Source organism: Capra hircus, chromosome 22 (assembly GCF_001704415.2).
Source record: "Capra hircus breed San Clemente chromosome 22, ASM170441v1, whole genome shotgun sequence".
NCBI lineage: Eukaryota > Metazoa > Chordata > Mammalia > Artiodactyla > Bovidae > Capra > Capra hircus.
The window spans coordinates 6,684,558-6,712,151 of NC_030829.1; the positions used below are offsets into that span (position 1 = coordinate 6,684,558).

At 48.5% G+C, this 27,594-nt stretch overlaps 1 protein-coding gene across 2 annotated transcripts in view; it reads left to right on the top strand.

Annotated features, from left to right (window-relative positions):
- CMTM8 (CKLF like MARVEL transmembrane domain containing 8) overlaps positions 1–27,594 on the top strand; it is a 96,047-nt gene extending 68,453 nt beyond the window's left edge. For both annotated transcript variants that reach the window (XM_018038315.1, XM_013973449.2), the window contains exons 2-4: positions 20,688–20,861; positions 25,632–25,748; positions 27,314–27,594. In XM_018038315.1, coding sequence (XP_017893804.1) covers positions 20,688–20,861; positions 25,632–25,748; positions 27,314–27,397 — 375 coding nt within the window. In that variant the 3' untranslated portion in view covers positions 27,398–27,594. The remainder of the gene's footprint in view (positions 1–20,687; positions 20,862–25,631; positions 25,749–27,313) is intronic.

The following is a 27,594-nucleotide window of genomic DNA, read 5'->3' on the forward strand; positions in this document are numbered from 1 at the left end:
CCAGGGGCCAGTGGTTGACTGTAAAATGCCAGGTGGAGCATCTGAACCCACCGAGTTGGGGGGAGGGGATCACTCTCCCAGGAGCAGTGGTAGACAACAGCATCACCTAGGATGCAAACGCTTAATGGTGCCGACGAAAGAACCCGGCTCAGAACCGGCTGGCTTAGAACCTGCTCTTAGGGCTGCAGGTCTGTTCCCAAGCAGCAGCAGAGGCAGCCAGGTGGCGTGGAGGCCAGCCCGGCAGGGCCCCCGCTGCACTCCTCCCACCCGCTGGCTGTCTCAGCGACGTAACATTGAAACAGATCCTCCCAATTGCTCGCCCACACTCAATGACATGACTGGCTGTCCCCGTGCAGCTGTTGCCAAAGGAAATGTTGAGAATGTGCCTACTCTGAAACACTGACGCCAGAAATACCTGTTTCCAAAAGTGCCTCTGGTCCTATGACACCTGCCTGGTGAATAAACTCTGAACTCCTTAACCTGCTGGTTTGAGCTCCGCAGTTTGGCCCCAGCCACCCCATGTGTCTCACTGCCAACCCTCTGGCCTTTTCCAACATCCTTAAAGCAGGTGGGTGCCAAGTCCCAGCCTTGCCCCTGCCTGGAGGGCAGCTGCTCCCATCCTGGCCTTCCTGAGGCTGAACGTCATCTCTGGGCACCCAGAGTCATTTATTGCTCCTTCTGAATGAATCGCCCAGCATTTCTTGGCGTGACTGCATTTCCTTGGCCCTCACCTTGGGCTGTGCTACGGGGTTTTCTGTTTCTTTCATCTCCCTGGCCACACTGAACATTCTGCAAGGGAAAGAGCTGTGTCTTTTTCCTTGCACACACTCTCTGGCCTCGTGCAAGCCTGTCTCTTTGCTTGTCCTGATGTCCTTAGTGACTTTCATTCAGCTGTTGGAAGGAGGGAAAAGGCGGAGTTTTACACAGATGTGCTATAAATAGGTGCAATCCAGGAAAACTCAAGTTTACATGGAAACTAAATTAAAAGGTAATTCTGCTGCCAAACAGGATTTTAGGCATCTTGTGAATGGCTCTTCTCTAAGGCTTATAAATTTTGATTTACAGCAACTTGATAATCTTTCAGGAAAAAAAATTGAGTGGTTTGAATTTGAAACTCTGAAATAAAACTGCCAAAATAACCCCATTGTATTTTTCTTAGTTGCAGAATATCAGATTTGGCACACAGGGAAGTTTTGGAGGGCAGCTGGAAGGGTCCATCCCAAACTATCAAATTACATAAGCTGTTCCACAGCCTCCAGTAGTCCTTAATGTAGGAGATATTTCAATTTTTAGATGACAGGTCAGAAATACCGAAGTATGAAATACACCAATAAGAGAAACTGCCTGGTCAGTCTTCAGTAACATGGTGAATGGCCCCCTTTTCCATGTGAATTCTTTTCTGTTGCAGTAATAGGTAAACCTTTAATCAGTGAGTATTAAAGCTCAGGTTTATATACTTATATCTGTGTTATAGAGGTATGTGACCCTCACCATTAGGAAAGCAACACTTATTTTTTTTTTTTTTAAAGATCAACAAAATTGACAGATCCTTAGCAATAGGAAGAAAAGAGAAAAAAAGACTGAGACGAAATCAGAAATGAAAGAGGAAACATTACAACTGATGCCACAGAAGTAAAAATGCTCTCAAGAGATTACTGCAAACAATTATACATCAACAAATTTTGCAGTCCAGAAGAAACAAATTTTGCAGTAGAAGAAACAAGCTTCTAGGAACATACTGTCTTTTATGACTGAGTCATAAGGAAACTGAAAATTTGAGCAGACCTATAACTTAGAAAGAGACTAAATCAGTCATCAAAAACCTCCCACCAAAAAAGAACCCTGGACAAGATGGCTTCATTGGAGAATTTTAACAAACATTTAAAGGAGGCTTAATACCAGTCCTTCTCAAATAAAGTCCTTGACATAGAACTGTGTGTCAAGAGCTGTGTCTTCCCAGAAATTGAAGAGGAGAGAACATGTCCAGCTGTATTCTGTGGAGGCAAGCATTACCCTGATCCCAAAAGGAGACAAGGATACTACAAGGAAATTGCAGATCAATGCCCCTGTTGAACACAGATGCCAAAATCCTCCACAAAATACTAGCAAACAGAGTTCAACAACATGTTAAAGATAGTATATATCATGACCAGATGGAATTTATTACTGAATGCAAGGATGGTTCACCGTATGAAAGTTAATTAGTGTATATAACATACCACATTAACACAATGAAGGACAAGGGCTGTGTGATCATTTGTCAGGGGGTGTCTAACAGGAGGATTCCTGCGTGCTGTGTCTCACAAGTCCTTTGTTTCTTTTTAAGCGGAACAGCACGCTGCTCCCAGGAGCTGGGGTCATTGTGTGAGACAGGCTTCAATCTCCATTAGTAAACATTCTCTTTACGACAAAGCTGCTTAGCCTCAATCCCCTTTCTTGAGACATGGATTGTCTCCTGACCTTGTGGCCATCAGCATCCCTCGTTCCCTTGGTAACGGTTACTGTATGTGTGGCTTTCTCTTTATCACTGATGAAAGAAACTTCTTGTACTACAGCCTATATATACTCACAGAAAAATCATTGAAGCACCTTTGCTCCATCAGAGCTTGGGTCCCTGTGTCTTTCTTTCTGTCTCTCTCTCTCTTCAGCTGATTCCCTGGAGCGCAGAGACCCGTCTTGCTCACTCTCCTGCCCGGCCTTCTGAGATTCTCTCAAGAAGGCGCCCTGTGCCTTCACCCCCCCTTGAGAGGGCACCCGGTGCCTTCGTGAGAGACACAAGTCCTGTGTCAAGGACTTTATTGGGTTTTGGCGTAAACCAGGGAGTATCAGCCTCTTTCTCTCTTTCGCTTTCTTATCGTTGCCGCCGAACCACGAGGTCCCGGTCCATTAAAGGACCCCAACAATCATTTCAATTGACGAAGAAAAAACATCTGACAAAATTCGTCACCCTTTCGGGATGAAAATGCTCAGCAAGCTGGGAACAAACTCCACTTAAGACTGTATATGAAAACCCATAGTTAGCATTGTACTCAGTGGTGACAAACTGAAGGCTTTCCCTCTGAGATAAGGCAAGGATGTCCACTCTCCCTACTTCCATTCAACAGAGTACTTAAAGTCCTAAGCAAACTAGTCAAGAAAAAGAAATGACAGTCATCCAGATAGGAAATGAAGGAATAAAGTTATCTTTCTTCACAGATGACATCATCTTATATGTAGAAAACCCTAAATATTCCACACACACACACAAAAAAAGCCACCGTTAGAACAAATTAATGAACTAAACAAACTTTCAGGATACAAAATCTACACACAAAAATTCATTCTACTTTAATAAGCTAACATGGAACAGTCCAAAAAGGAAATTAAATAATCCCACTTACAACAGCATCAAAAAGAATAAAATACATTGGAATAAAATTAATCAAGGTGGCAAAAGATTGGTATTGTGAAAATTACAAAACACTGCTGAAAGAAATTAAAGAGGATACAAATAAGTGGAAAGACATCTGTGTTTGTGATTGGAAGGCTTTATATTGTTAAAATGTTCAGACTGCACAGAGCAGTCTACAAGTTCAATATAATCCTATCAAAACCCCAAAGGAATTTGTTTTTCAAAAGCAGGAAAAATTTCTAAAATTCATATAGAATTTCAAAAGATCCCAAACATCTAAAACATCTTGAGAAAGTAAAGCAAAGCTAACATCCTTACACTTCCTGATTTCAAGACTTCCTGCAGTCATCAAAACAGTATGGTACTGGCGTAAAGACAGATGTCAAGCTGAGTACTGTCACTGTTTAACAGTCCCAAGGGAGTGGAATGTCGCTTACGGATTACCAGTCTCAGGAAGGACTCCAGACTCTTCTGCCATTGTATCTTGGTATTAGAGTTAGCAAGGAAAACACAGGTGATGGGGCAAGGCTTTACCTGTATGGTGAACAGACATCAGTTTCAATAGTAGACATCAGTAACTCCTCATCCGCTGGTTCCCCTCATTAGCCAACATGGGGCAGTTGGCCTGTGAGCACCCCTCTTAAGCCACAGTAGAAAGACCTCAACCCTTCCCCTGTGTAGTCTGAAATACTGAAAGCTGGGGGAGTGCCTGAGGGCTGTTGTGTACATGCTAACGCAGAACAAAGGAACATTCATTGTACTTCAAACAGGAAAAGTTATTCCCACACAAGGTGATAAGCCCTGCTCAGGCTCTCTGGGTTCTTTATCTCTTGGGTAATGCAGTGTTCCAGGCCCGAGGCTCATTCTTATACAGCTGAGTGAGGGTCAAGAGACTGCACGGACAAGACTGCCTTTCCCAATAGCATGCAGCCCAGTGGGTCAGAACAGAGAGCCCAGCAATAAACCCTCCTGTCTGTGGTCCCAGGAGGCGCTAGTGGTGAAGAACCCACCTGCCAGTGCAGAAGGCTTAAGAGACGTGGGTTCCATCCCTGGTTCTGGAAGATCCCTTGGAGGAGGGCATGGCAACCCACTCCAGTACTCTTGCCTGGAGAATCCCATGGACAGAGGAGCCTGGCAGGCTACAGTCCTCAGGGTCTCAAAGAGTCGGGCACGACTGAAGTGACTTAGCACGCAATCTATGGTCACATGATCTTCAACACAAGTGCCAAGGTGAGGCAACGGGGAAGGACAGTCTTTTCAACTAACAATATTGGGAAATGTGGATATCCACAGGCAAAAGGATGAAGCTGGACACATCCAATGAAGTTGGATACCTTACCTTACATCATATACAAAAAGGAACTCAAAATGAATTACAGACCTCAAGATAAGACCTGAATTATAGAACTCCTAAAAGAAAACATAGGGGGAAATCTTCATGACTGTGTATTCACCAGTGATTTCTTGGATATAACACCCAAACCAGAAGCCAAAGTAGGGAAAATAGGACTATATCAAATTTTTAAATTTCTGCACAACAAAGGAAGCCATCTGCAGCATGAAAAGGCAGCTGACAGAATGAGAGAACATATCTGCAAGTCAAGTATCTGATATAGAATTAGAGTCCAGAATATATAAAGAGCTCCTACAACTTAACAAGAGATTCAGTTTTTAAGTGGGCAGAAAACTTGGCTAGACATTTCTCCAAAAAAGATACACAGATGGCCAACAACAAGCTCATGAAAAGCTGCTCAACATCACTGATCATTAAGGAAATGGAATCAAAATCAAAAGAGATGTCACCTCACACCCAATGGGGTAGCAGCTATCAAAAAGACTCAATGACAAGTGTCGCCAAGAATGTGGAGAAATTGGAACCCTTGTGCCCTGCTGGTGGTGGTTTAGTCACCAAGTCATGTCCGACTCTTTGCAACCCCATGGACTATAAGCCACCAGGCTCCTCTGTCCATGGGATTCTCCAGGCAAGAATACTGGAGTGGGTAGCCATTTCCTTCTCCAGGGGATCTTCCTGACCCAGGGATTGAACCCAGGTCTCCTGCATTGCAGGCAGATTCTTTACCGACTGAGCTATGAGGGAAGCCACATGCCCTGCTGGTAGGAATGTGAAATACTACAGCTGCTATGGAAAAAAGTGTATAAACCTTCATCAAAAATGGAAAACAGAATTAACGTTTAGGTGCTAGTCTCTCCTTAGGTGCCTGTCTGCTCCCTGAGTAAGAACACGCCTCTGCCGGGGACTTGCTGGGTGACTTCCACTGCGGGGGGCGTGGGTTTGACCCCTGGTTGGGGAACCAAGATCCCACTTGCGTCTCAACCCTCTTCACCTCCCCCCAAAAAGAACACACCTCTTTCTTACCCTCTGATGACCTGGGGCAAGGACTCCAGGGCTTTTCTGTCTGAAAAGGAAGGAAGGGAAGGGCCGGAGCTGATCTCCAGGGATACTCACGGGTCTGTCCAGCTGGTGCGGGGCTGCACCCTGGCACCCCTCCCAGCTCTCTGTCTGGGAGAGCGGGAACAGCATGATGCCTTCCTGTTGGTGCCAGTCTTCCTGCCCGCAGCGTGTTTGTGCCCATCTCCTGACAGGTGTGGACTGAGCGGGTATCTGGGGGTCAGGTGCGCTAGCTGGCAGGTGGAGGGACTCCGATGAGGTGTACATGAAAAGGGGGGTCGGACTCACCTTCAAACAGAGTCTGACATTCTTGATTGTTTCCAGGGGCCAGATGGTTGTCTTTCTCCACTTCGCAGCTGTGACCTCACTGACCGTGGCCTTCGGCCCCTCTGAGCCTGGTCTAGCTGGTGCCAGGGCCATGTGATGCAGGTTGCCTGTCCCCAGGTGCTTCCTGGACTGGCCATTAGGATGGATGTGTGCATGTATGGTCACTGGGTTGCGTCCAACTCTTTGCGACCCCATGGACGGAGCCCGCCAGGCTCTTCTGTTCATGGGATTCTCCTGGCAGGAATATTGGAGTGGGTTGCCGTTTCCTTCTCCGGGAATTATGGTGTATAACTCACCCCAGTTTCCTTCGGTTTGAAACAAAAAGGCCTGATAATCATAAACCACGGAATCAAGAATGGCCTTTGCAGCTTCCTAGAAGGAAAGGGATCTGCCACTCGAGGGATCCGAGCTCTCAGCCAAAGATGCACAGCCTTATTTTCTACTCTCAGAGGCAGTGAGACACCCACAAAGCAGGTGGACCGAGGGAAGGACAGACTGCAGAGACCAGCAGCCCGGACAGACAGCTGCAGAGCTCCCCGACCTGGAATGCAGTGGTCCGGCTTCCTTGACATGAGAGTAGCTTTCACACCCGCCGCTGTGGGGCGAGCGCCTGGCATCCTTGGCAGAGGGAAGCAGTTCATACCTCTGTGCTTGGCTTTTATTTCAGGCCTTTTAAGATTGACATTAAAGAGCAGCCGTGTGGCTCCTAACGTTGTACTGTTGACAGCGTGTGAACCGCTCCGTCTGATCTCCCTTTCTGGTGCCTCAGGGAGGACAGAGGTGGGAATCCCTGCCCCACATCGTGGACACAGACTCACCCAGGGTGGGGCGGGGGGCACGTGCCCACAGGGGGCCCTGATGCAGTGGTGGCAGCGTACAGGAAGACTAGTTCATGTGAGATGGTTTTTTTTGACCTCAGGTGGAGCTGTGCCCCTGTGGGCGGTCCTGGGAGGAGAGAATCCCCAGACCCGGCTTTGTAGACCGCGGTTTTCAACCTGCCCTTGCCCAGGGAGCGGGATCCTCTGCACCGTGTGGCTGCGTGTGTCTGAATGAGATCAGTGCTGGGAGTGGCAGTGCCGTGGACACACAGCGATGCCGCTGAGAGGCAGGACGGCCGTGGTCATGGGGGTTGGAGCTTCCCTCCACGGAGAAGACGGAGGGGCTGCTTTGTGCTGACTCTCACCCCCCTGCACCCCACAATGCCTTTTTCCTCTCCCTTCCTACTGCTTCCTCCCTGTAAGCCTCTCTTTTCCTCCGCCTCCTCCTTTTTGGTGGCCCTGAGTCTTCACTGCTCACAGCCTCTCTAGTCGCGGCGAGTGGAGGCTGCTCTTGAGCTGCACTGGTGGGCTTCTCATTGCTGTGGCTCCTCTTGCTGCGGAGTGCGGACTCAGGAGTTGCGGTGCCTGGGCTTAGTTGCTCCGAGGCATGTGGGAATCTTCCCAGACCAGGGACTGAACCCATGTCTTTGCATTGGCAGGCGGATCCTTAGCTACTGAGCCATCAGGGATGTCCCCCATAAGCCTGTCATCTCTTTGCTATTCTTTAAAAGGTATCCCTTTTCCTTCCCCTCTTTGCCCGCACTTCACCCAAACAGAAGGAAATCAGCAAGGAATTTTGCTGAAAGAAGCCAGCAGGGCTGGGAGCCAGGCGGGCGTCCGACCTCAGAGGGCTCCCTCAGCCGTGGGGATGTAGGTGGCCTTGGGGTGTCGCTGCATCCAGTCTCCTTACCCTGAGAGTGTGGCTACCACTTGGTTCTATTTTCTGGAAGACTCTAAGCTCTCTGACCAGGACTGGCTGCTCCTTTGCTTAACCAGGACCATGAATGAAGTGTTATTCACGGATTCCTGGAGTATATTGGAGCTGGTGTGTGTCCTTTGTGAGGAGATCTTTGATCGAGTCAGTGTCACCCAAGATCCCTTGTAAGTCCCTGGCGCATGGGGCTCCTGAGGGAGTCAGAGGGAAGGGAGGAGGAAGGGCCTTCTCAGAGCCAAGCTGCTGGAGACTTGTGAGGACTCGAGGGTGGCCCGAGAAGGCATTTCTAACAAGCTCAGGGTGGTGCGGGCCGGCGGAGGGGCCGCCTATGTGGCCGCATTGCAGTGGGGACCACGCCCTCTGCCTCTGCAAGGCTCAGGGGCAGAGGCTGGCAGATGACGGCCCACCTGCCCTCCATTTCGTCGGCTGCGCTCGATCTCTGCTGTGGTGTGCACGGGCTTCCCGTGCCGCGGAGCGTGGGCTCTAGAGCATTCGCATTCCCTGGTTGGGACGCGCTGGCTTAGTTGCCCAGCAGCATGTGAGATCTTAGTTCCCTGACCGAAGGTTGAAGCTGAGTCCCTTTATTTTTTTAATTGGAGGATAATCGCTTTTCAATGTTGCATTAGTTCCTGCTGTACAACAAGGTGAATTAGCTCTAAGTATACGTTTCCCCCCTCCCTCTTGAGCCCCCTTCCCAGCACTCCCCACCCCACCCCTCTAGGTCCTCGCAGAGCACAGAGCCCTGCTCCCCGTGTCCTGCGGCCGCTTCCCACCAGCCAGCTGTTTCACACGTGGTGGTGTGTGGGTTTCAGCGCTGCGCTGTCCATCGTCCCACCCTCTCCTTCCCCGGCTGTGTCCACAAGTGTGTTCTCTGTGTCTGCATCTCTATTCCTGTGAAAGGTGGATTCCTAACCCCTGGATCTCCAGGGAAGGCCCTGCCGCCTGCTATTGTAGTTTTCGTGGAACACAGTTACTCCCATCCTCCTGCGTGTGTCTGTGGCCCCTTTCATGCCCCAGGGGCAGAATTGAGTCGTCGTGATGGAGATCTTGTGGCCCAGAAAGCCCAAAATGTTTACTCTGTAGCCTTTCCCAGAAAAAAATGTGCCAGCATCTCCTCTAGCATGTCCTTGACCCCTGAGCCCCGTGGTTTTAACTACAAGATTAGACCCCATTTTCTTCCACTGGCTAAATAGTCTTGGACCCTTAACTGCCAAGATGCCAACTCTGCTAAGCATCCTCTGGAGGAGAAATATATGAGACTAATGACTGCTGTTTACCTAGATCTTTGGAGATCGCAAAACACCTCCAGACCTTGCAGCAACCTTGATAGTGCTGTACCCATCTTATGGAGGCACAGACTGAGGCCTAGAGGGGTCAGAAAGTTAGTGATGTACCTAGGTCTTTGGTTCTCCCTACCTCCCACTCTGCTTCTTGGATACAGCCCACGTTGGATGCACTTGGCGTGCGAGTCATCTGTTACGTGCATGCTAAATCGCTCTTGTCGTGTCCGACTCTTTGAAACCCCGTGGACTGTAGCCCACCAGGCTCCTCTGTCCATGGGATTCTTCAGGCAAGAATACTGGAGTGGGCTGCTATTCTCTCCTCCAGGGGATCCTCTAGGGATCGAACCCACATCTCTTACGTCTCCAGCTTTGGCAGGCAGGTTCTTTACCCGTAGCGTCCCTGGGAAGCTCTTACTGTGTAACAGATTCCCCCCAAGCGTCACAGCTTCAAACGGCAGTAAACACGTGTTACCACTTGCAGTGTCTGCGGACCCGGAGTTCAGGATCCGCTTAGCTGGGCAGTTCTGGCTCAGGTGTTTACCTGAGGGTCAGTCTGGTATCTTCATGGGTTGCAGTCAGTTAAGGCTTGACTGAGCCTGGAAATCCACTTCCAAGGCAGTCGCTCACCTGGCAGGCAAGTTGGTGCAGGCTGCCCTGGAGACCTTGTTCCTCTCTCTCTGGTTCTCCCCTCAAGGCCACTCCAGTGTGCTCACAACATGATCCTTTCCACGACTTAGTCTCCCAAATCACGCAGCGTCATTTCTGCCACACACTGTTCATCAGAATCATTGGAGAAGGAAATGACAACCCACTCCAGTACTCTTGCCTGGAGAATCCCATGGACGGAGGAGCCTGGTGGGCTACAGTCCACAGGTCGCAAAGAGTCGGACATGACTGAGCGACTTCACTTTCACTTTCACTGTATCCAAGAAGTGCATCCAAGAATTTGTAGATGTATGTTTTTAACTTTTCTTTAACCCCAAAAGCATTTTACATTGCTGTGGCTGCTTAGTCACTTCAGTCATGTGACCCCCTGGACTGTAGCCTGCTGGGCTCCTCTGTCCGTGGGATTCTCCAGGCAAGAGTACTGGAGTGGGTTGCCATGCCCTCCTCCAGGGCATCTTCTTGACCCAGGGATCGAACCTGGGTCTCCTGCATTGCTGGCAGACTGTTTACCGCTGAGCCATCAAGGAAGCCCATTTTGTTTTGGGGTATAGCCAGTTAACAATGTTGTGGTGGTTTCAGGTAAACAGTGAAAGGACTCAGCCATACCATATACATATATCCGTTCTCCCCCAAACCCCGCTCCCATTCAGGCAGGCTACCTCCCATTAAACACAGATATATTTTTAAACGAGCCCAGTGTGCAGATTCCCATTCCGTTGCCTGCTGGCACTATTGGGCTTCTGTGGATCCCCTCAGTGATTGACATTTTTAAATATTTGCTTGCTTATTTGACGGTGTCGAGTCTTCGTTGTGGCAGGTGGGGTCTTCACTGTGTCACCCGGAATCTTTTGTTCCAGAGCATGGGCTCTCTAGTGGCAGCACACGAGCTTAGTAGCTGCTCTGCAGCATGTGGGATCTTAGTTCCCTGACTGGGGCTCGAACCCGTGTCCCCTGCATTGCACAGTGGATTCTTAACCACTGGGCCAGCAGAGAAGGCCCCCTCAGTGATTTAATTGGCCGTACACGCCAGACTAAAGCTCTGAGTAAAAGCAGGGTGCAGTCACACCCTGGCATCACCTAGGCTCAAGCCTTGTTCTGCTCTGCAGCCCCTGAAGGTCCCCTATAGTGGTATTTGCGGGGGGGGTGTCAAGGAGGGCCAGGGGGAGACACCCACTTTCTTGGCATGTGTGGAAGTGGGAAGATGACCAAGAAGAAAGTGGTTCAAAGTGCACTCCCCCCCCGCCCCCCGCACCACACCAGGTCATTCAGACCTGCATGTCCTAGGTCCTGGTGACCTACTCCCATTTGAAAACAGTTTTTCTAACTCGACCTTCCCCACCTCCCAGATCAGAAAGCAGGGGCCCAAAGAGGCACAGTTTCTTGTTGGCGAAAGCAGCAGGTATAAAGCACACTTCAGTAAAGCTTCGTAGGGGTGCACAGATTAAACTTGCCTTCCCAAGTCTTTGTGTTGGTTACTCCTTACTGCAGCTGCTGCCCACGCTTCTTGTCAGATCTCTTTCCAGGCCACGTCTGAGTCTACTGGGTAAGTCCTGGCCCGAGTTTGTTCCTCTGTGCCTTGCCACCTCTGTGGAATGTGCTTCAGGTGCAGAAACTCCTCTAGACAGATGGTAAACTCTGATTTCTTCCCGCCTAACAGGGACGGGAGCACCTGAATCTCGCATAAGAAGGGTTTGGTCACCCTCTAGTGGATAAATGGAAAAGGTGGCCATGCTCGCTGAAGAGAAATGCTGCTGATAATTGCTTTATAATATTGTAAAGCAGTTACCCTCCAATTAAAAGAAGTCAAACAAAGGAAAAAATAGATTCTTAAATTGAAGATACATACATTTGCCATATGGATGGAGAATTTCTTGAAATCTAATGTTAACTACCTGCCATGTAACTGGTATGTGATAAAACAAATTATTGACCATTACTAATAGAAACTTGGGCTTCCTTGGTGGCTCAGCTAGGAAAGAATCTGCCTTCAGTGCAGGAGACCCAGGTTTGATCCGTGGCTCGGGAAGATCCCCTGGAGAAGGGAATGGCAACCCACTCCGGTATTCTGGCCTGGAGAATCCCATGGACAGAGAAGCCTGGCAGCCTACAGTCCATGGGGTCGCAAAGAGTCGGACACGACTGACGCAATAGAAACTCAACAAAAGAGAAGCGCTGCTGATCTGTGACGTGGGGGTGACTCTGAAAGCTCCACTGGTGTTGGGAATTGTCCTGAGGAGCGCGTGGTTCTTTGATGGTGCAGAGACAAGATGCAGGCTTATTGTTCTATCATCTCCTGTGGCCCAATATACTAACGATCTGATTCATTTACAACAATGCAGGAAACAAATGAAACAACAGTATGTCGCGTGTGTATATTTCCTGATGCAGAGATAAGCACGATGGTCCACAGCAGTGGTCCCCACCCTTTCTGGCACCAGGGATCAGTTTGGGGCTGATTCAACCGCATTACATTTATTGCACGCTTTATTTCTATTATTATTATATCAGCTCCACCTCAGATCCTCAGGCATCAGATGTCAGAGGTTGGGGACCGTTGGTCAACAAGATTGGCTACATTTTTTCTATAAAGGGCCAGGTGGTAGATACTTTAGGCTTTGCAGCCAAAGACCATGGACCCTGCCGTCGTAGCATGGAAGCAGCCTTAGATGGTGCTTAAATGAATGAGCATTGGCTACATTTGTGGACTGTGCGTAGCGGGCCGTGGGCTGAGGGTAGCCATGGACCATGGTTATCAGCCCCTGTGCAGAAGAAGGAGCTGGACTGCGTTCATCTCTCGCACGAGGCAGTCAAGTCCTCAGGGGCCGGCTCTCATGCCCTGCTCACCTTTGGACGCTTGAGCGCCCAGCACTGCATCTGGCTGGCAGCAGAGCTGCTCTGGTGCCAGCTTCTGTCAGGTCTCCGCTGTGGCCTGCGGGCTTCCCCTCGTTGTGGTGCACAGGCCGCTCTCATCGTGGAGCAGGGGCTCTCGCTCACGCAGGCTGAGTGGCTGTGCTCTGAGGGCTTAGTTGCTCCTTGGCGTGTGGCCCTTAGTTCCTGGACCAGGGATCGAACCACCGTCCCCTGCATTGGAAGGTGGATTCTTAAGCACTGGACCGCCAGGGAAGTCCCTGCCTACTCAGTCTTCATCTGCTTCTGACCATCCAGATGTGGCTGGGACCTTGTTCTTAAAGGTCTGTATCAGCCTAGGTTCCTTGTGTAGAGCTTGTCACAGTTCATAGTCAGATACCCATTGATGGACCTTCTCCGGAGGCAGAAATGTCTGCTTCACTCAGCAAGACACCACCCGGGCACGCTCAGTGAGCTTTTTGATTGACTTCTTGTCACATGTGTGTGGTAGTAAACGCAGCAAGAGGACACCACTCAGCATAGTCACACTGTGCGGGTCTCTCCTTGCGGGACACGTAAGAGTGACTCTGCAGGAGCCTGTCTCCAATGCTGCCTAATTGCAGGGAGTCAATATGGTAAGCGATTGCAAGCCCAGTGAGGTATTTCAGAGGTGTGCTGAGCTCACCTGCTGGATCAGCGCAGCTCCGAGGGGCAAAGGCAGCTGGAAACAGCTGGCACATGGCTCTCAGGGTAGCCTAGTTCATCATCAGAAGTCACCCATCTATTTTGAAGATGGAAAGGCAGATGGTAATCATGCTCGTTCCAAGCTAAAGTCAGAAAGAAATCAGCCAGCCCGTAGTGCCTAGAAAAAGCCCTGGCTCATAAGAGACGCTCAGTAGACATTTGAATAAACGAGACCCTTTGAACTCCTCTCTGCAAGCAGAACAGCTGTCACAAGGCCCAGAGGCTTCACAGGCAGGAGAGTCCTCATGGACAAACTCAGTGTCATTTTTCAAAACCTAAGGCATCTGTTTCCTTGGTTCGCAGGACATGGAGTATGGAAGCTGTGCACGGGTGAGTACACACAGCCGGGCTCAGTGACAGCCTCAAGAGGTCACCAGGTGGAAGGCTTTCAACATAAAAAAAGTTTTCTTCATAGAAAAACCTGGATATCTGGTACCTTTTGGGGGTGGGAGTGGGGATGGGGCAAGGAATCTTACTCCTCAAGGTAGTAACTGAAGAATTCAGTTCACTGCATCATCTCTTGCTTTTCTGTTTAAACATTTATTTATTTGGCTGTGCTGAGTCTTAGTTGCAGCATGTGGGATCTTTAGTTGTGGCAGGTGGGATCTAAGTCCCTGACCAGGATTCAAACCCAGGCCCCCCTGCATTGGGAGCTCAGAGTCTTAGCCGCTGGACCACCAGGGAAGTCCCATCCCTATTGCTTTCCTCCTCCTTGTTATCATTTGTTCAGGTCAGTATCCAATATTTATTATCATCTCTATGTAAATATGAGAGTCGCGTATTAGAGTGAACTGGTAACTACAAACAACTCCTGTAGTTTCCTTTGCTTTTCACTGAAGTCAGTAACATGCATAATTTTTAAAAATTTGCTCACTTGTCTTTGTAGCTAATTGTTCTCACATTTGTCCAATAGCTTTTCAGTAATGTCTCCCGGAAGCCAGTCCCATCAGATAATGAGTTCTCATTTTTCACTTGGACAAATTTCTCCGGGGGATCTCCCTTCACCTTGAAACTCCTGGATCCCTTATCGTCCTCTTTCTTGGCTTCCTCCCTCACTTGGGGTGGAGCAAGTTCCCTAGTAGTCTCACCAGGTGAAAAAGTAGGGAAAATAACATTCAGCGTGGTGCTGATGGCCGTCACCGTGCCTGTCTTTTGAGTCACTTGGCTCCAATCTACCTGGTTACCGTCTGTGCCTGGGTGCCTATCATGTCTAGATTTCTCCTCCTCTGGGGGCTTACCAGAGTTCTGTTGGCTTACTCTTTTGTTCCTCTTTTAGAGTTTATGCCCTCATTTTGTTGGGTCATATCCTTCAGTAGATTCCTGAGAAAGAATGTGTGGAAGGTGGATTTTTTTAGACTTGCGTATCTGGGGAAAAAAAAAAGTGTCTGCCTCTTGCTTTCATTGCTAATTTTCCTGGGTCATTTCTGGGTTAGAAATCGCTTTCCCATCTGAAACCATTTGTCATTATTTTCTAACATCCTGTCTGCTTTTGGAAAAGTGAAAAACCATTCTGGTTTCTGATCCTTGGTGGGTCTTTGGTCGTTCGGAGCATCTTTGCACCTGAGGTTCTAAGATTTCATGCTGAACCTCAGCTGAGTCTGTTTTCATCCATTGTGCTGGGTACTTGGGGGAGCCCCTTCTAGGTGGACATTCATCCAAGCTTCAAAAAAATATGTTACTTTTGTCTCCTTTCCTTTTCATCTCATTCTGATGAAAGTTTTAAAAAGGTTTGGGAAAGGAACAAAATTAGATTCATGTGTTCATTTTGACATCTTTCCCCCAAAACCTAAAATATACGCCAGAGCTATAGGAGTTGGCACTGGCATAGCAGTACCAGGTGGAGGTGATGGGGCTTCCCTGGCAGCTCAGCAGTGAAGAACCTGCCTGGTACACAGGATATGCAGGTTCAGTCCCTGGGCCGAGAAGATCCCCTGGAGGAGGAAATGGCAACCAGCTTCAGTATTGTTTTTTAATTTAAATTTATTTATTTTGATTGGAGGCTAATTACTTTACAATATTGTATTGGTTCTGCCACATATCAACATGAATCCGCCACGGGTGTACACGTGTTCCCCATCCTGAACCCCCCTCCCACCTCCCCCCCTCCCCGTACCATCCTTCCGGGTCATCCCAGTGCACCAGCCCCAAGCATCCTGTATCGAACCTGGAGGGGCGATTCGCTTCTTGTATATTGTACGTGTTTCAGTGCCATTCAGCTTCAGTATTCTTGCAAGGAAAATCCCACGGACAGAGGACCCTGGTGGGCTAAGGTCCTTGGGGTCACAAAGAGTTGGACATGAATGAGCGAGCGATTGAGCACAGCACATAGCAGCCAGTACAGATGAGTGGGACAAAATAAAGATTTCAGACACTGACCCAATATATGAGACGTCACTGACCCAGAATATGAGACGCCGCTGACCCAGTATATGAGACGCCGCTGACCCAGTATATGAGACGCCGCTGACCCAGTATATGACGTCACCAGTATGTGATGACGGATCACCTGACCATCTGTGAGAAAGAAAGAAAATTGGACCTTCTTCACCCCATCTGTAGAACTCTGTTCTAGTCTGTTTAAAGATTAAGCAAACACACAAAGCTCTCAGAAAATACCAGAGAATATTTTTATGATATGGGTTCTGAGGAAGCCCTTCCTAAGCATGTAGGAATAAAAGAAGGCTCAAAGAGTGACCTATCGATTGTGTAAAAAATTTAAACACTCACGAGACTGAAGACTGAAGTTTAAAAAGTAAACTGCATGGAAAAGATTGCTGCATGTGTTGCTGTTACTGTTCCTGCTATGTAAAGATTTCTACAGATCAGCAAGGACATGATTTGGTACAAATATCAGGAAATCAGAACTGGAAGTGGCTAATAAGCCTTTGGAAAGATGCCCTTCCCTCCTCACGACTGATCAGGAAAATGCGAACTAAAATAAGAAGGATACTGCACATCAGTGGTTCTTGGTGTGCAACAGCACCATTTGGGAGTTTGTCAGAAACACAGATGCTCAGGTCCCTTCCTAGATCTACTACTGAGCACAACCTCGGGCACGGAGCCTCTTCACCTGAGGGTTAATGAGCCTTTCGGGTGATTCTCTGATGTTTGAGAACCGGTGCTGTGAAAACACGGTGGTCAGTGTCATGGATGAACCTCACGTTGCTGAGTGAGAGAAACCACGCATGGGGGTGTAGACGATAAGGTTCCATGCCTTTGAAGTTCCAGACCAGGGATGATAGAAACCGGGGGACTTGCTCCCCTCGGAGGAAGGAAGAAGTTAACTAGGAGTGAGGGTGGAGCCCCCAGGTGCCCTGTTTCTTGAGATGGATGCTGGTGACACAGGTTAGTCCAGTTTGTGAAGATGCGTGGATCTGTTCGCTTAGGGTTTGTGCACTTTTCTCTGTGCTGTACTTCAGCCAAGCAGTGAAAGGCAAAACATGAGATCTCTCTCTCTCTCTTTTTAAAATCAGGTTTTTAATCATTTAAGACCTGGGCATTTAATGAGGTTGGAAAGGAAGAGCAGGCATGCTCTGATGAGAAGATGAGTTAGCACAAGATTTTTGATGGCTAATTTGACAGTACCTCTGAAGCTTAAAATAGCCTAGAAATTGCATTTCTAAGACTATTATCCGGGAATTTGGGTTTGCAGGGTATACATTCTGTAAGAATGTTTCCTGGACATGTTCTGTAGAAGCATAAAGGTGACAACTTAAATTTTTCTCCATAGGGAGAGGGTCCCATGAATTATGGAAAACTGGGCAGCTGTTAAGAATTGACGTAGATCTGGAAGGAGGGCCTCCGTGGTACAGCTGACCGAAAGACAGAAGTTATAGGCACCATATACCGAGTGATCCGTATTTTTAAAGGAAAAAGAAAAGGATTTGCAGGTGGTGATGACAGTGATAAATGGAAGCGAAAGAAGCTAAGAAGGGTAGACATAAAATTTTTACGTTGGTTTCTCTTGAGAATTTACAACTGGTAGCTGGAGGTTAGAACGTCTTTGTGTGCTTTATATGTGTTTCGTCTATTGCCATGTTTATTTTTGCCTGCATTTATCACTTTCAAAAGTTTTTTTTAGGTCTCAGATTTACCATTCCAAAAAACGTGTTAGCCTAAATAACGCTTGTCAGTGAAAAACAAACAGTATTTACCATTCCAAAAAACGTGTTAGCCTAAATAATGCTTGTCAGTGAAAAACAAACAGTATTTTTGAAGTCTAAGCAAATAAAGATGTAGAGCTTGTCTTAAATACACACACACACACACACACGTGCGCACACACACACACACACCAGGAGATGAGCATTTTTGTAGAGTGGTTTTCATAAGCATTGGTTATAGTGAGAGACAAAAGTTGCTTCTGAGTGTGTTTCAGTTGCCCAAGAAATTCACTTGCATAGGAATTTTCTTGAAGACAATTTTCAAAAAAACTGTCTTTTCTTGACAGTTCTTTCCCTGTGTTTGCTGATGAGATCTTGGGTCAAAGATTCCTACTCTTTGACAGACAGCTCAGTTAGAGATATCGTCCTTGTCTGTAAAAGATAACCACTGCTAGACGTTAGACAGAGCATCTCTGGACAGTGGACCTCACTTGCTTTTAATAATGAAAAGCATTTTCACATTCAGAGTCAAGAGCTCTTAGTTAAGCCCTTGTACCCACTCCAGTGTTCTTGCCTGGAGAATCCCAGGGACGGGGGAGCCTGGTGGGCTGCCGTCTATGGGGTCGCGCAGAGTCGGACACAACTGAAGCGACTTAGCAGCAGCAGCAGCAGCAGCAGCTGGATATGAGCTTGTCCTGGCAACTCTCAAACCCTTGCATGCTCCTGGAGAGACACCAGCCCCGTTAGCAGTGGCTCCTCCTGTGGTTATTTCCTGGGTGTGTCCTCAACAAAGGACCCTTCCCACCCCTTCAGTTTGAATCAAGAAGCCCTTGATGTTATTTCAGGTCCTGCCATGCCATGTGACATGTGTTACCTGTCCTGTTGATACAATGGAATGTCACATCTGTGTGTGTAGGTTACCTGTCAGTTATGGTGAATTCTGGACCATAACCCCAGGGGTGTGAGTCTTGACACTTTCTGGGATTTTATCCTGTTTGATACTTCGCTCTCAGTAAATTCCTTTGCCACAGGTGTGAGCCCCAAAGTACGTAAATGCTTCTTTAGATTCACATACGACATTGGGCAGATAAAAGAAGCTCAACTTTCAGCTCTAAGGAGGGAAAGTAGCAGTGTTTAGAGTCTACTCTCTGCTCTCCCTTGCAGACATCCAGACTTGGACAGGGACATGGACTTGTCTCCAGGAGCACTTTCAAGTTCCCCTGGAAACCTGTCTTAGTGATGCTAAGTGATGCTCACAGGAAGTCTTCCTTCCTAAAGCAGAACTTGAGCTCTTCCCCTGGACCAACCACTTCTAATCCCATCCCGAGGTCCCAGGCTCGCTCCGATGGGACAGGTTGTAACCTGAGCCCAGGTCAGCCCTGTTAACCTGTTCCTGTATTTCATCTTTTCAGCTGAGAAGGTGACACCCTAATCCACTGGGGAGTTTTTCCAGAGACCCGGGTGTAATTCCACTGTATTGTAACCTAGTCCATCAAATCCGTGAAGGTCCTGACTCCTAAAATTTGCCTCGAATCATTCACTTCCCAGTACTCACCAGTGTCTTAATCTTAAACACATTGTCTTCTTCTTCCACTTGGATTATTACAACAGTCTCTGAATTTGTCTCTCCACCCCACCACCCAGCCACCTACATGCCCGTTCTTGCCACGCAGCCAAAGTGATCTTAACAAAAACTTAACCTGTTCATATCGTTGTCTTGCTCAAAACCCTCCCTTAGCTCGTAGGATAAAGTCCGAAGTCCTTAGGTGTCCTGGCCCACAGAATCTGACCATCGCCAAGCCTTCTAACATCTTGTACCCATGTCCTACACTTTTCTACAGGTTCTAGAAGGCCCTTCCCCTGCAGCTGTCTGCTCACATCATGCCCTCTGCCTGGGACAGCATCCGCTCAGCCGTCTGCATAGCTCTTAGTGGGTCTTCAGGCTCTTCCTCAGCATGGGCACCTCTGATACTTGCCGTTCCTGCCCTCAAGCTCACAGCCCCGTTCCCGCAAGCTCACAGCCCCGTTAGAGATTCTGCTCACACCCTTTATTTCCTTCGTAGCATGTTCACGATTGTGACTGTTCGTATATCTCCCCTCACGAGACTCTTAAGTGGTGCATGAGCAGGTCGGCTCGGTTCCTGCCTGGCCCTGTCCTCGGGGCCCATAAGCAGGAAGCCCAGCCCGTGGTAGGTGCTCAGGTGTCAAGGCCGAGTGACCAGAGAGATCGGAGTCCGTTTTGTGTCACACCCACAGAAAGAGCTGAGACAGGAAGGAAGCTGCTTGCTCTGAGTCATACGCAGCCAGCGCCCACCGCGGACACCTGATGCTATCTCCTGCGGACAGGGTTTAGAGGCCAGCTTTCCTGTGACTCAGGAATGAAGTCCTCCTGGGCCCTGGAAGTGCTGGGCGGGAGATGGACACTTGGTTGTGGCCTTCCTCCTTGAGAACCAGGCATCCACAGAGCATGGGGCAGCAGCCTTTCTCCACTCAGTGCTGGCAGGGCGAGCCCAAAGCTCTGGGCGACTGCTGCTGGAGTAAACCCCCGGTTTGTTTCTTGTCCCCTTGACGGGTGTCGGGAACAGATTCCAGCCACAGATGTGTGTTGTTTTGTCCCTCTTTATTAGCACTAACGTTTGTTGATTAATTCATTCATTCATTCATTCACGCCTGCATGCTGCACCTTGAGACGTGTGGGATCTCAGCTCCCTGACCAAGGATTGAGCCCAGGCCCTCACGGTGAGAGTGTCGAGTCCTAACCACCAGACTGCCAGGGAATTCCAGGGCTGGCCTTTAAAAATCAAGATTATCAGCACATACAGACTTGAGTTTCTGTGTTCTCCTGGGGGTAGGCAGGGAGAAAGATCGAGAAAACCAGCCCACAGCAATTGGCGGGAGCTGGGCAGAGACAAGGCATGGACGGGCTTCCCGTTTGCCCTGGTCTCTGCGCAGCCTGCTCTGCTCTTTCATTTTACCTTTCTGGTGTTTGCGGGAATGTGAATTTGCCCCCCCAGTCGCATTTGTTCCATGTTTCCATATGTATGCATGAAAGTTGTAGTTGGCACTTTGTCTAATTGGTTTTTTCCTCTGTGTCCACTTCCTCCTCCTCCTTTATTTTCTCTTCCATCTCCCTTTTCCTTCCCACTGCCTCTCCCGCTTGACAGGTTCTGGGACTGCTGGTGTGGACGCTCATCGCTGGAACGGAGTACTTCCGGGTCCCTGCCTTTGGCTGGGTCATGTTCGTAGCTGTGTTTTACTGGGTCCTCACCGTCTTCTTCCTCATCATCTACCTAACGATGACCTACACCAGGATCCCCCAGGTGCCCTGGACCACGGTGGTAAGCAAACCACGAGTGTTCTTCCTGTCCGTTGCCCCTTAGGTGGGGTGGAGTGTAGTCCTCCAGTCAATTTGCGATTGTCTCTATGCCGGTAAAGCAGAGGGCAAAGCCAGGGAGAGCCCAGCACCGGTGTTTCACACCTGAGTGTGGAGCATCATGTTGGAAGGTCCAGGAATTCCTTTTAGGCAAAGTAGCAAAGCAGTCCTCCGAAGACTGAACCAAGAGAAGCTCTGTTGGTTTATTAATTCTCAATAAACAGTGACACCTGGATACAGGTGGGTCAGGGCACAGCCGCAGCAGATCTTGCGTCCTTCCAGCCCCTTCTGATGCCATGGCTTTAGCTCTTTGATATTGAGATGCAAAGAATTAGAATGAAAAATGAAAGACGCTGTTAGAACAACTAGGTGTGCTCATATTTGGGAGCAGGAGCAGGCAAAAGTGACTGGATTGTGGTCCCGACTCCATGCGGGATGCAGGATAACTAAGGGAAACACAGAGTCCGGAGATGCTGGCTGTGGATATAAGAAAACGTATGGACTACAGAACCGTAGTCTGCTTGGACACCAGAACAATACCCTAGACGTTCAGTGACAGCAGTTTCTTGCAGTTCTAGAGGCGAGACATCTAGGATCAGGTGTCAGTGAAGTTGGTTTCTGGTGAGAGCCCTCTTCCTGGCTTGCAGGTGCCTGCCAGTCTTGCTGTGTCCTCACATGGCAGAGAGAGAAGAGGCGATGTGAACTCCCTTTCATTTCTTAGAAGGGTGCTAACCCTCTCAGGTGGACCTCACCCCCATGACCTCCTCTGACCCTAAATACCTCAGAGGCCCCTAACTGAATACTATCGCATTGAGGGTTAGGGCTTCAGCATATGAATTTGGGGGAAAAACATTCAGTCCATAATATTCTGCCCACCCAAATCACACCCATCTCACAGGCAAAGTGCATTCATTCCATCTCAGCATCCCTCAACCTCATTCCAGCATCAACTAAAATCTAGGTCCAAAGTCTAGGGACTTGCCTGGTGCTCCAGGAAAGCACCTGGTGCTCCCAGTGCCGGGGACATGAGCTTGATCCCTGATCAGGGAATTAAGATCCTTCATGCCACACATAAAAATAAATAAAAAATAAAGATAAATCAGACCTGCGAATCAGATTAGCAGGTGCTAATCCTGCTTAAGAAACAACCCCCCCCCCACACCCAAACCAAAGTCTCCTTTAAACACTATCTGTGCCAGATATGGGTGAGACTTGAGGTGCAGTTCACCCTGAGGCAAAATTTCTCTCCAGCTATGAACCTGTGAAACCAGGCAAGTTGAGTGCTTCCAAAATACAGTGATGGGACAGACACTCCCATTTCAAAAGGGAGAAACAGGAACGGAGGACCGCGTGGCAGGTCCCCAGCAAGCCCGGAAAGTTGCCAGGCAAATTCCATCTGATCTTAAGGCTCCATAATAATCCTTTTTGGTTCAGTGCGCCATCTTCTGGATCCATCAGGAGAGCACTGTCACCGCAGTGCCTCTGCAGGGTCCCTCCCCCTGGGACACTGGGGGGGACATGCTGGATCACAGAACCAGAGAGGTAGCCCCACCCTTTGAAACTGAGGGGGAACCAGCCTGCCCAGTGGGCCCATGACAGGAGAGCCAGCCCGATGATCTCTGAATCGCCTTTATTTCTGTGAAAGATAAAGCTGCGTCACAGTCATATAGTTCTGTGGTTCTGTCCTGCAGAATCCAGGTTCAGCTCCCCTCCTTCGTTCTGGGCTATCTCCATCCCCTTCTGTTCAAACTGGAAGTGTTTCTACTGGTATAATCCCTTACTTATTCATGGCTTCTACTGAGATTATTATTCAACTAAATTGTGCCAAGTTGTTTTCAACTTTTTGTGACCCCTTGGGCTGGCAGCACACCAGGCTTCCCTGTCCTTCACCATCTCCTGGAGTTTGCCCAAACTCATGTCCACTGAGTCGACGATGCCATCCAACCATCTCATCCTCTGTTGCCCCCTTCTCCTGCCTTCAGTCTTTCCCAGTGAGTCTGTTCTTTGCATCAAGTGGCCAAAGTATTTGGAGCTTCAGCTTCAGCATCAGCCCTTCCAATGAATATTCAGGGTCGATTTCTTTTCAGATTGACTGGTTGGATCTCCTTGCAGTCCAAGGGACTCTTAAGAATCTTTTCCAACACCCCAATTCAAAAGCATCAGTTCTTCAGCACTCAGTTTTCTTTATGGTCCAACTCTCACATCCATACATGACCACTGGAAAAACGATAGCGTTGACTAGACGGATCTTTGTTGGCAAAGTAATGTCTCTGCTTTTTAACACACTGTCTAGGTTGGTCATAGTTTTTCTTGTTAATTCTAGTTCCAAAATCTGTACCCAGCTCTCTGCCCCAAATTCTGTATTCATCAGGGTTCTCTAGAGAAATAGAAGTAATAGAATGTTTATCTATAGAAAAAGATTTGCTCCAAGAATCGGCTCATGGGCTTATGGAGCCCAAGACATCCCGAGACCTGCAGACAGCAAGCTGGAGGCCCAGGAGAGCTGCTGTTGTAAATTCTAATCCAAAAGCTAGCAGGCTTGAGACCCAAGAAGACCTGAAGTTTCAGTTGAAGTCCAAAAGCAGGAACAAAGACTGGCGGTCCCAGCTCAAGGCAGTCTGGCAGGAGTTCCCTCTTACTCACAGGAAGGCCAGCCTTTCTTTGGAGTTAGGCCGTTACTGACTAGGTGTGGCCCACCCATACTGGCAGGGGCAGTCTGCTTTACCTGGTTGGTCTACTGATTCAAACATCGATCTTATCTAAAAACACCTTGATACACATCCAGAATAGTGTACCAGCATAAGTTAACACGTCAGACTAACCATCCCAGCACTTTGTGTGATACATACTAAAGTGGGGGGATGTACCGAGTGGGATGCCCACATCTGTATTTGGGGAAGCAGATTGACTGACTCCCACCTGTTTACCCAGAAACAAAAGTGAGGATTCCCCATGAAGACCTTCAAGAACCGGGTGTAGTTTCTGAGAGTCAAGTCTATAGTGGTCCCACACATGCCTGGGACAGTGGAGGCAGCCCTGGGGGAGCTGGCACCCTGCTTCCCAGGCAGGCGCAGGGAAGACTGCCTCGTTTGGTTGAGGGAGTCATGGAAGGCTGCCACCCTGAAGCTGTGGCACAGGGGATCCAGGTGAGGACGAATCACAGTGAGTTGGGGAAATTTAAGGAAAGCTGATTTGGAGGAAGAGGAGTCTTGAACCAGGTCTCGAGGAAAACGCTTCAGTGCTGGGAAGAAGATGAGCCTGGAAAAGGTAACATGGGAGCCAGTGGTCCAGATGTGGGAATGGGCAGGACCCTGACTTCCACCTCTGCCCAAGTCTCAGTTCCAAGCCGATGCTCTGGACCAGAGGCTGGCAAACTTTCTCTGTCACAGTCATTCAGCTCCGCTTACTGTGGGAGAACTGCCTTAGACAGACACTTAGTAAATGAACAAGCATGACTGTGCGCCAGCAAAACTTTTTACGTAAAGACTGGCAGGTAGGAGACCTCCCTGGAGGTCCAGTGGTTAAGACTCAGAGCTCCCAGTGCAGAGGCACGGGTTCAGTCCCTGATTGGGGAGCTAAGATGCCCACATGTTGTGAGCGGTGCAGGCAAAAAAGTTTAAAAAAAAACTGGTAGACTTGAGTTTCTCTGGCCTTTTCACACATGGGTGAGCAGCCCTGACGGGGAGGTGATGGTCTTTCTTGAAGCAACAAAGTGATTAAACACTTCTGAAGGGGCTCCAAGTCTCGTTCTGCTGACTGCTAGTCAGGATCCTTTATCTTGCTGACCTTCAGCCTAGAGCATCTATTAGTCTCTCTCTCCTCCAAGCCTAAGATTCCTTCATTGATCTATTACATTAAAAATTTAAAACATTGCCTGTAATGTTACTTTTTTTTTTTCACTTGTTTAATGATGCTTCCTTCTGAAACTCCCTGGTTTTAAAATGCTCTGATTTGCATTTTCAGAATTTGTCATCGTGAGGCATGTCCCATCCCCATTCTACCATAAAGAAGCTGAGGTTTGAAGCCTCCTGACTTTGCGCAGGTTCACACACATCTGGGCCCATGTCTCTCGCCTTCCACCCAGCAGGTTTTCTCTGCCAGCATCCTGCTCTGGGTGTTTCTCTGCCCGAGAAGTAATTAGAACCCTGGCCAGCAGCCAGGAGACCCCTTCACATCAGGAGCTGTGCGCTCACACATGTGAGGAGACCAGAAGGTCAGACAAATGAGTGTAAACTCAGAGAGAGTGGAATCCTTGCCACCCAGACCCACGGACTTAAACAACTGCAGAGTATTCTTCAACTAGAAATAAGCTGTGTTCCCAGAATCTCTAGGTCTTCTGTTGTTGGCTTCCCCCCCCCCACCCCCGGAGAATCCAGAAATCTGGGTTTCTGTTACAGCTCCCCCATTTTGGAGACGTTTGCAGCCAAATTTTGGAAATTTCATGTACTGCCACTAGACGCCAATAAAGATCAGGCGTGTCTGGCCTCTAGTTGGGACGTTTTATTTGCTCTCATTGAGGATCCCTTTGCAAACCCTCATGCCTGTGTGAGTGGAGGAGTAGCATGCAGAAGGGACCCCTAGGCGCCAAGGAGCCGCCTTCTTATTAGCCTTGTCCCCTGCCTTCTTCCTGCGTCCACTTGAGCGCCTTGCCAAGTGCGATTCTAGCTGCTTCTGGGGTCTGGGGGTGCCCAGACCTTCCCAGGCTCCCTAAACACTCTGCACCTCTGCTTCCCAGGGTCTGTGGTTTAACGGCAGTGCCTTCGCCTTATACCTCTCAGCTGCTATTGTGGACGCATCTTCCGTCTCCCCGGAGAGAGACAGTCACAACTTCAACAGCTGGGCAGCTTCGTCGGTGAGTGAGCCTGTCATCCCGGGGGTCTCTTCCTCCCCGAGGCCGGCTGCGGATCAGAGGGAAAAGGACAAAGTTACCTGCAGAACTTCCCAGGTGGCTCGGCAGTAAAGAAAGCGCCTGCCAACGCAGGACACACAGGAGATGTGGGTTTGATCCCTGGGTCGGGAAGATCTCCTGGAGATGGAAATGGCAACCCACTCTGGTGTTATAGCCTGGAGAATCCCATGGACAGAGGAGCCTTGTGGCTACAGTCCATGGGGTCACAAAGAGTTGGACGTGACTAGGTGACTGAGGACACGTCACCTGTAGGGAAAAGCATCACCTGCCGGGGGGACTCCTTGGCAATGAACTTCTGCTTGGAGTATCATGGGGCCTCCTGATGGCCTGGAGTGTGAAGAGGCTGAAATAGTGCACTGGAGTGGAAGCCAGACTCTGGAACAAAACAAGTATCTGTGGGAGAAAAATCATTTGAGGCGTTCTAAGAATAATTCTGCTGCCTACAGCATCAGTCTGGGGAGAGACAGAGATGAGCACTCTAGGATTCTGTTTAAGTAGAAATTGTTGTTTACACCCTAACGATGCCTGGAGGGATAAACCCTAGCGGAGATTCCTTCCAGGGACTGTGATGGTTCATGAGGGTTGTGGGATGAGAGGCTTCTGCTTTTTAATTCATGTACTTCTGTACTGTTGGTATTTTTGAATCATGTGTATTTTTCAAATTTAAAAAACTAACTTTAAAAGTTTCTCTGAGATTGGCCTTGAAATATTTCATCAGCATCAGAAGTGTTAGGGGGAATGGGCAGTTAGACAGGAAGGCCAGCAGGGTGATGTTAAAGCTGATGGGTGATACATGGGTGTTTATTGTACCAGTGCTTTAAACTTATATTTCAAAATCTCTGCATGCATGCATACCAAGTTGCTTCATTCATGTCTGACTCTTTGTGACCCCATGGACTGTAGCCCACCAGGCTCCTCTGTCCATGGGATTCTCCAGGTAAGGATGGAGTGGGTGCTTTACCCTATTAGAAGATAAACGGCATGAGTCCACATGAGATTAAAAATCACGGTCTGTTTTAGTTAACGCACACAGCAAGACTCAGCTGGGCAGTTGCAAACTATTAGCTATAGGATGGATAAACAGCCAGGTCCTACTGTATAGCACAGGGAACTATATTCAGTACCCTGTGATGAACCATAATGGAAAAAAATATGAGAGAGAATACATATCTATATATAGGCGTCCCAGGTGGCGCTAGTGGCAAAGAACCCTCCTGCCATCGCAGGAGATGGAAGAGACACGGGTTCGATCTCTGGGTTGGGAAGATCCCCTGGAGGAAGGCAGGGGATTGGAGTAAAGCTACAGGCTTCCCAGATAGTTCCAAGAAAGAGAAACAGCCCAAGTCCATTCCAGAAGGAGGGTAATTGAACCAGTAAAGCGGTTTTAGACGAGAAAACCTGGAGTCCAGGGATGCTGTCAGTACATTATTCGATGGAAGTGAAGTGGTAGCTTTTGCTAATTGGGATGAATTCTAAACCCCCTTTCTACTGTGTTTTGTTTTCTCCAGTTCTTCGCCTTCCTGGTCACCATCTGCTACGCTGGAAACACATATTTCAGTTTTATAGCTTGGAGATCCAGGACCATACAGTGATTCACCATTTTGAAAATTAAAAGGGGGTGGGGGGGAAGGAAGACTCACTGTAAAACAACCAAACAAAAAACAAACCTGTAGGTATAATGTATATTTCCAGAGATTTGTATTTAACTAATGTTTTTATATACTTAGTTAAATTTGCTCACACTGGTTTGTTACAATTAAACTGGATACTTATTTGCTGTAGCTTCTAA